Source organism: Henckelia pumila, chromosome 2, assembly GCF_033568475.1.
Source record: "Henckelia pumila isolate YLH828 chromosome 2, ASM3356847v2, whole genome shotgun sequence".
Taxonomy (NCBI): domain Eukaryota; kingdom Viridiplantae; phylum Streptophyta; class Magnoliopsida; order Lamiales; family Gesneriaceae; genus Henckelia; species Henckelia pumila.
Window position 1 is genome coordinate 105,290,570 of NC_133121.1, and position 8,679 is coordinate 105,299,248.

The following is an 8,679-nucleotide window of genomic DNA, read 5'->3' on the forward strand; positions in this document are numbered from 1 at the left end:
TGGGTGAAGCCGGAAGTGGTGAAAGGAAGTAAATGGGTTTGTGGTCTTTTAAAGTTGGTTTTTTTTAATGTTAAATTTTTTTCATGCCCTTTTTATTTTCAAGAACATGACAAAACAAATAATGAAATTTTTGTCCCCCCACATTTTGGACTAAATTCAGTAAGTCTAATGAGTTTGTGTATTATAAAATAGTAAAGATAATATAATAAGATTATGTTTACTTTGAATTATGGAATTGAGCAAGAATAGATTAAAGTATGATTATTAAGATAATTTGATAGGATATAGAGTTGTTATGGATAAATAATAATATGTTTAGTTGGATGGATTTAAAAAAAAATTCACTATCTCATCTTGTAAAAGTTTATAATCCCATAAAAAATTTAGGTCTAAAAATCATATGTGAATCCTATCATTAACGAGCCAAAAGATTTATACTCATTTTTAATTTTGCAAGTAAACATAAAATTAGTCAATATTAATTATATAATCCTTTATTTATCAAAGCAAGTAAAACAACCTGTTAAAGATATAGTAAAGATAAATGAACTCACACACTTTTTTTAAAAAAAATATTTCTTTTGTAATTAAGTGAAACAATAAAAAGTAGAGACATTTTAAACAAAAATATGATATCAATCAATACGTAAAAAAAGAAAAATTATTTCGAAGGCGATATATAATAATCCAATAATCTCTAATTAAAATATGACACATGACTATTGAATCTGATTGACCTGGAAGACACGTATGATGTGGATGCCCATACCGAATAAATCCCTTCGAGGCCGGTGAAACCAGAAAGACCAGAAATAAAAATAATTACCCGTAGCAAGCTGGCGTTCGCCAAGTTCTACACTCTAAAGTCTTCGCCATTTCCATTCAAAAAAAGAAAAGAAAAGAAAAGAAAAGAGTATGTATTTGAACTATAATAGAATCGAATAATTTTCAGCTGCATAACTCAGCAGTCACTCCAAATCCGTCGGCTTGTATATCTGCAACGGGACAGACATTAGCAAGTATACATCTGTTTGGTGTTTTTGCGTGCGTGTTGTAGTCTTGTTGATGTGATTTTTTTTCTTTTCTGATCCGTGCGTCTGAATATGTATTTGAAGATGGATTCATTTGTTTATAGTCAATTTTTTGTGGGTTTTTGTAGTTGATTCCGTTTTCGTACATTTCAGATCTCTGGGAGGATGGCGGAAGAATTGAATCATCCGTCTCGGTATGTGAAGTTGAAGAAAGATCAGGCGCCGCTCGAGGACATTACACCCGGCGAGCTTAATCAACCCATCGATGTTCCTCAGGCAATTACCACTACTCTCTCTTTCGATGCTGACATTTGCTGCAACTTGCTTAGGAAATTATTTTTGTTATGCATCAATATTTTGTTTCTATGCCAAACTGGTGTCTTTTCTGAATTTGGATTCTACTCGATGCAGTTGAATGTCCGCAAGTGCAATGAATGTGGGCAGCCTTTGCCCGAAAGCTATCAAGCTCCTGCAGATGAACCTTGGAGTACTGGGATATTCGAATGTGCTCGGGATGCGGAAAGTTGTAAGTTCCATATCTGTTCAGTGCAAAGAGACATGATGTTTCTGAAGTTTCATTACCAGTTTTGGGCATTCACTCTGTCATTGAATGAAACAATAGCTATGCCATCATTCTTTGTGTGTTTTGAATTGTTTTAAGTGTACAAAATTGTTAATTTCTCGACTCAAAAGATCAATCTTTATCTGCTATTTTTTAGCAAACATAAATTTTCTTTTGGTGGATTGTTATCATGACTTGTTGTAAATGAAAGGCCTACAATTGATCTCTATAGATGTCTTCATCATTATGATAAAGAGCATCTATATTTGAATCGGCTCCCAATAAAAAGGTTTATATCACACTGGTATGAGTACATAATCTACTCGAAGTACATATTGCTGAAAGCTATGTAGTTTCAAGAAGATAAAATTGGCTCTGGCACAGGTCGGACGGGGCTACTCTGCCCGTGTGTCTTGTTTGGCCGTAATGTTGAACAACTCAGAGAAGATACTCCATGGACTGGGCCTTGCATTTTTCATGCCGTAGTTGTGGAGGGTGGCATCGCATTTGCTGCAGGAACGGCAGCCCTTCACGGTTTTATTGACCCTAGGACAACATTTCTGATTTGTGAGGGTTTGCTTTTCAGTTGGTGGATGTGTGGAATTTATACCGGCCTTATGCGACAGTCGTTGCAAAAGAAATACCATCTCCAGGTGATCTCTTTTCCTCCTTATGTGACATGGTGTTCACATATACAAAAAATATCCATTCTTGTTTCAAGTTCAATGCACTGAATTTGATTTGGTTTATTGCATTTTGTATAAATGGTACTTGTTTTCCGAGGGAGAATTTTCTCTTGAGCGATGAAGTTCAAATAAATGAGGATCATCAAATATAATTGTTTGCATTAAACTATTTGAATTACATGGTTGGATTCATTATTATTTTTGAAAACAAATTTTTAACCAATGGATATCAACTTCAATTGGTCAACCAATTCATACATCTTTCAGACGTGTGATAGCTTCAGAAAGAATTTGATGCAGCACCTACTTGTTGGTTCTATTTTGGAATAGGAAAAATTTTGGATTATGCAATTCCTATTGCTAATGTAGTTTAAATAAGACTTGCTCAGTGTGTTCCATTCCCTGAATCTGTAGAATCACATCGTCTTTCTTTTTTACGTGGATTTAAAAGCATCTGAAAGAAACTAGAAATCATGCCTTCAGCCGTCAATTATGTGTTCAACTCCACATAGTCGAGGCTTTCTTATGAGTTTAGTGTTTAATAATTTTCTTGTCCGATGCAGAACTCACCATGCGACCCTTGCATGGTGCATTGCTGCATGCACTGGTGCGCCTTGTGCCAGGAGCATCGTGAAATGAAGGGGCGTCTATCAGACGACGCTGTCATGCCAATGACAGTTGTAAATCCGCCTCCTGTCCAAGAGATGAATGCTTCTGGTGACACTCGGGATTCAGCTTCGCCCTCGTCGAATGGCACGGAGCAAGTTCATGTAGAGATGCAGGCTTTGTAGGCTTGCTTGAAAGTTGAAATAGGAAAACATGATTGCAGAATATATACTTCATAAACTCTCTGTTCAAACTATGGACAAATCAAGAAGCGACGCCAATGACTTGAGTTTCGATATTCATATGCTCAATTGAAAATCGGGAAATTTCATTTGTTGAGGAGAATTTATGATTCATATTTTATGATTCACTCATAATATTACATCTCAATCTTTTTAAAAACAAAATTACGAAAAAATATTAAATTCATCAAAATATCAAGTAATTTTTTTATTAAAAAAATCATATATTTCAGTTTAATTCGGTATAATTTTGATTTAAATATCTGTTAAATCCAAGAAATCGAGTTTGTAAATAAAAAAAAAATACTGTATGTAATTTCTTGAGTCGAAGCCATTGTTGTTCCGAACAAATACAATTGTGTCTTTATACTCGAAAGGTTCACTCTATCTATCATCAATGGAGTTGGCGCCTAAAACCCTTTTTTTTTCCGCTTCTCACCTTTTCATAAACCCTAAACCACCTTTATTCAAATTCCACATCAACAATCCAAAATCTTTTATCATTTGCAAATCCACCGAATTCAGAACAGAAACAAATGCAGAATCTTATCCATCTTCGCCCGAACCCGATGGTCTTGGTCCATCCTCACCGACCCGTGGAGACGTCTTCCTCCAGCGCCAACAATCATCAGCTGCTTCCGCCTCCGTGCTATCGGAAATGAAGAACAAAATGAAGAATGATAAAGACAAAGCTTTTTTAAAGGGTTCTTCTTTTACAGTTTATAGTTGTTATGGCTGCGGAGCTCCTTTACAAACTACTGAACACGATTCCCCGGGTTACGTGGAACCCGAAACTTATGATTTGGTATAGGTTAATTAATAAAGTAATTTGCTAGTTCAATTACTGTTATGTTTCCTTTAAAAAGAAAAAGAAAATTGGTTGATTGTTGGTTGATAAGTTTATTTGGGATGGTGTGCAGAAAAAGAAGCATAGGCAGCTAAGAACTGTGATATGTGGGAGGTGTCGACTTTTGTCTCATGGACATATGATTACTGCTGTTGGTGGAAATGGAGGTTATGCTGGTGGAAAGCAATTTATTACAGCAGAAGAGCTTAGGGAAAAACTGTCACATTTGCGCCTCGAGAAAGCTCTAATTGTCAAATTGGTGATAATATAGTTCCTGAGTTGCTGCCTGATGACTATTAATTTGAGACCTTGTTCTTCAGTAAGTTCTAGATAATATTTTGTTCCCATATTATTGAAGTTTTTTCTAATCATCTGCAGGTTGATGTAGTTGATTTCAACGGCAGCTTTTTGAATCGCATTCGTGATATTGCTGGAGCAAATCCCATTATACTTGTAGTGACTAAGGTGTTGAAATTACATTGTTTCAATCTGTAGTTACTCCATGAAATTACTACCCTTTTTTGGGTTTGGGAGTTGTAGATTATTTCAGGAAAACAATTTTTAATGCTAAATGTTTCTAGGTTGATCTGCTTCCAAAAGGGACTGATCTTAATTGTGTTGGTGACTGGGTTGTGGAAGCAACTATGAAGAAGAAGCTGAAGTATGAATTTTGACATATAAATGGTTTCCTTTGAAGATTTGCAAGCATGTCCTAATGGATAAGTTTGCCTCTGTCATTTATATCATGCGATTTTTGTCTTTCGGCAATTTTCCGCTCTCATATGTTGTTATAGAGGCTATAAATATTTTTCACTGATGCAGAATACTCATGTTGCAGTGTAATATCTGTACATTTAACAAGTTCAAAGTCTTTAGTGGGCATCACTGGAGTGGTTTCTGAAATTCAGAAAGAGAAAAAGGTTGGTTATACCATGGATTTGGCTTCCATTTTCATTCTTGAATTGAACGGACAAATTGTCTGAATTTGTGTATTGTGCCTACGTAAACTCTTGTTTTTGCCTTGAAGCACAATAATTTTTGTTGACATACTTCATTATGATCTCAGTTTTCTAGAAATTTGTAGTTACTACTTTGGGACTTTTATTGGGATTGTACTCCGGTATTTCATTGGACAGTCGGGATTTGGGATGATCGAACCCCATGAACTCTTTGCTTCATTCCTAATTGTTATATTGATCGTAATAAATTTTTAACCATTTCTCAGTCTTTACTGGAAATAAGTGTAATTCATCATTATGGTTCTTTTCTGGCTCTCTCTTAGATTGACCCTGCATTTCTTTTATTGCAGGGGAGAAATGTCTACATTCTGGTAGGTCTATAGCTTGGGACTTCAAAAAAAGTGCAGGGTTTTTACCCATTTTCAACAACTGCTACTACCTTTTCAGATGATGTCTGTGCTCCAGTTAATTCTCTGCAACCAAGAGAGTAATTTTCGTGCTAAATTTATTTAACAGGGCGCAGCTAATGTTGGAAAATCTGCATTCATCAATGCTTTATTGAGTAAGCTAACACCATTAACTGGATTTCTCTGATATATCTTCTATTGTCTACGAATAAGAGTCATTTTCTCCTACAAATTCCTTGCATCTTTCTATAATTCTTATGCTTATATGGAATGAAAAAACTTTTTGTTCAAATAGACCAGATGTTTCATCATGGTTGTAATTAAATTCTAAATAAGAATAAATGATTTGTTAGTGGGATATGCCGAGAGAATTGTTCAAACACTATTCCATTAATTGTTAATTGATTTATCTCCAATCATAGTCTGTGTTCTTATAATCTGAACCTGTCATCAGAAATTATGTCTTACAACGATCCAGTAGCAGCTGCAGCACAAAGATACAAACCAATTCAATCAGCAGTCCCTGGAACCACATTGGGTCCAATTCAGATTGATGCTTTCCTAGGTGGCGGAGTAAGTTTTAAATATCCAAAAATTCTTAATTCTATTCGAACGGGATTGCATACTATTTTATTTATTGCGAAAGGTGCACTTGAAATCGCTCTTTGTTAATCCTCTCACCTTCAATCTGTGTTGTTACTTATTTTATGTGTACCTTAAAACAATTCTGCAAACTCAGAAAATTGTTATTCTTCTCTTTGTAGAAATTATACGACACACCTGGAGTCCATCTTCACCATAGGCAAGCTGCTGTGGTCCATTCAGAAGATCTACCTGCTCTTGCACCCCAAAGTCGACTTCGAGGCCTACCACTTCCTGTATTTTTTTTTTCTTTTTCAATCTTTTCTCTGTAAAACTTTCTGCCTGGTATAGTTGCATACTGAGTTCTTTTTTCCTTTGTTGTGGCTCTGTTTTTTTTTTTTTTTTTTTTTACCTCCGGGTGTAAGCTAGAACCCTCAGCTTAGTTTGGCAAAGTCAACGGATCGCATCAGATCAAATGGCTTGATTGGTTTCTCTATTTTCTGGGGTGGTCTAGTCCGAATTGATATTATTAAGGTTTTCAATACATCATCTTGTGCAAATACACTAATGAGATGGATTGAGTTTGCTGTGATTTCTCCATTGACTTCTGCCTTCTCGTCTAGGTTCTTCCAGAGACACGTTTAACGTTCTATGGACCGAAGGCACTGCAACTTCATATGGTACCCACTGAAGAGGCAGAAGAATTTTACAGGGTAAGCAGGCACCCTTGTAACATGGAAAAGTTGTGAACCTTTATCTTCTTTATTCGATACAATTGCCTGAATCTGGCTCTATGTTTTTTTCAATATATTTGAAAGATAACAGAATTTATGGTTGCAGAAAGAAATCGGGACTTTATTGACACCACCAAATGGGATTATGAAGGCGGAAAACTGGGCAGGTCTTGAAGCAAAGCGCGAATTGCATCTGAAATATCAAGATATTCAGAGGTACATATAGTCCCGCTAAACCATGTCAATATTTTTATAATAACTAAACAAGGTTTAGCAATTTCACCGACGGTGTACAGAAATTTCGTTTCCATCATTTATCTTTTTCTACAGGCCTGCCTGTGATATAGCTATATCAGGGCTCGGGTGGATATCTGTTGAACCGTTTAGCCAATTTCTTAAATCATCTGATCCAAGTGAAGTAGAAGAGAATGGAGTGATAGCTTTAAATGTCCATGTCCCCAAGCCGGTAGAGATTTTCACTCGGCCTCCTTTACCAGTTGGTGATGCTGGAGGCGAATGGTACGAGTACAGCGACCTGACAGAAAAGGAAGAGGAAGCAAGACCAAAATGGTACTTCTAACATAGATGACAAAAAAATTGATTCACATTTTGCATTCCCCTCGTACGAGGATCAACTTCATAACGACGTGTGGGGCGAAAGATGTGCCATTCCAAGTAAACATAAACTACCAGTTGCCTGTGAAGGCGATGAAAAACACCACTTGGTTCCACTTGGTTCGCTTCCACGGGACATTTGATGTTTACTCTGCTGCGAGTTCAAGATTTAATTATAATCAATCAAATGGTTGTTTGTTATGATTTTTAAAGTTTTACCTTTTATTTATGTACTTGCATAAATTGAGTCCAGTGTTTCTTCAGCAAATATATTGTAACTTTTTTTGTTACAATTTAGCGATTTGTTCGTTTGATTATAGAATTATATGATTAAAATGATAAGCTTATATATTTGTTTATCATGTAAAAAAAATAGCGGTTTAATTTACTCTCTCAATGTTAACATAGATGGCAATTTATATTAGTTATTATTATCAAAATATTTAATTTACATAAAAAAACTAAAACTAAAATATCTAAACTAGGAGAAAGTTTATGCTACTCCAAGGAGTTAGACCTGGCCACGGTCCGGGTCCGGGTCGGACCCGTTGGGTCCCGGTTGGCATTTAGCCAACCCTTAACCGGCCTGCCAATGGTCGGTTCCGGTCCGGGTCGATGAACCGGCGGTTCTGGTCCGGGTCCGGTTAACCACCGGTTCAAGGTCCGGGCTAACCGTGCCATTTTAAAAAAAATTGCAGCGCACGAGCGCTGCAATGTCAACGCAGCGCTGCATTGGAGGCGCTGGGGCGCTGCCCCTTCGAATTAAATTCGAAGGTGCAGCGCCCCAGCGCTTAATTTGCAGCGCTGGGGCGCTGAACCTTCAAATTAAATTCGAAGGTTCAGCGCCCCAGCGCTTAATTCGAAGGTTCAACGCCCCAGCGCTGCAGCGCTGACATTGCAGCGCTAGGGTGCTGCACCTTCGAAATTTAATTTTTTTTTAAATTTTTAAACAAATTTTTAATAAGACATATTCTTTAAATAATCTCAATCAAATATTTCATATCTCCATAATAAAAATCTATTACATTTATTAAATAAACAATATATTAGAATTTCAACATCTTAATATCTTATGACTTAATATTACAAATCTATTACATTTTATTCTACTTCACTCGCATTTCCTTCCGTCGTAGTTCCGGATGTTCCTTCGGTATTATCTTGGTCTTCTTAATCACTTTGAATATGTTGTGTTCGAGTAGCGGCTTTTGACCAATCATTGAGCAAACATTGGGCTTCCAAGTTTTTCGGCCTTAAGCTAGAACGTCTCTCGTCCAATGTATTTCCTCCAATACTAAATGCTTGCTCCACTGCAACTGTTGAAACCAGACAAGCTAGAATTTCTTTTGCCATTATAGCCAAAATTGGATATATTTGTGTTTTTTGCGACCACCATATCAAAATGTCG

General features: G+C 36.4%; 2 protein-coding genes across 4 annotated transcripts; both read left to right on the top strand.

The window, feature by feature from the left end:
* The first annotated feature begins 822 nt into the window (after positions 1 to 822).
* LOC140879614 (cell number regulator 6-like) lies at positions 823 to 3,219 on the top strand. 3 transcript variants are annotated; one of them, XM_073283404.1, is made up of 5 exons: positions 823 to 1,044; positions 1,185 to 1,307; positions 1,443 to 1,557; positions 1,978 to 2,246; positions 2,843 to 3,219. In XM_073283404.1, exons 2-5 carry the CDS (start codon positions 1,197 to 1,199, stop codon positions 3,068 to 3,070), a joined length of 723 nt encoding a protein of 240 aa, XP_073139505.1. In that variant the 5' UTR covers positions 823 to 1,044; positions 1,185 to 1,196; the 3' UTR covers positions 3,071 to 3,219. The 3 variants fall into 3 exon arrangements, with proteins under 3 accessions (XP_073139505.1, XP_073139504.1, XP_073139506.1); XM_073283403.1 differs by having other exon boundaries at positions 823 to 1,019; XM_073283405.1 differs by having other exon boundaries at positions 843 to 913.
* Positions 3,220 to 3,398: 179 nt separating this feature from the next.
* On the top strand, positions 3,399 to 7,634 carry LOC140879613 (putative nitric oxide synthase). The gene is made up of 13 exons (XM_073283402.1): positions 3,399 to 3,932; positions 4,048 to 4,233; positions 4,353 to 4,439; positions 4,556 to 4,635; positions 4,813 to 4,894; positions 5,284 to 5,304; positions 5,450 to 5,495; positions 5,795 to 5,913; positions 6,105 to 6,218; positions 6,352 to 6,456; positions 6,546 to 6,635; positions 6,763 to 6,872; positions 6,987 to 7,634. Exons 1-13 carry the CDS (start codon positions 3,525 to 3,527, stop codon positions 7,234 to 7,236), a joined length of 1,698 nt encoding a protein of 565 aa, XP_073139503.1. The 5' UTR covers positions 3,399 to 3,524; the 3' UTR covers positions 7,237 to 7,634.
* Positions 7,635 to 8,679: the final 1,045 nt, after the last annotated feature.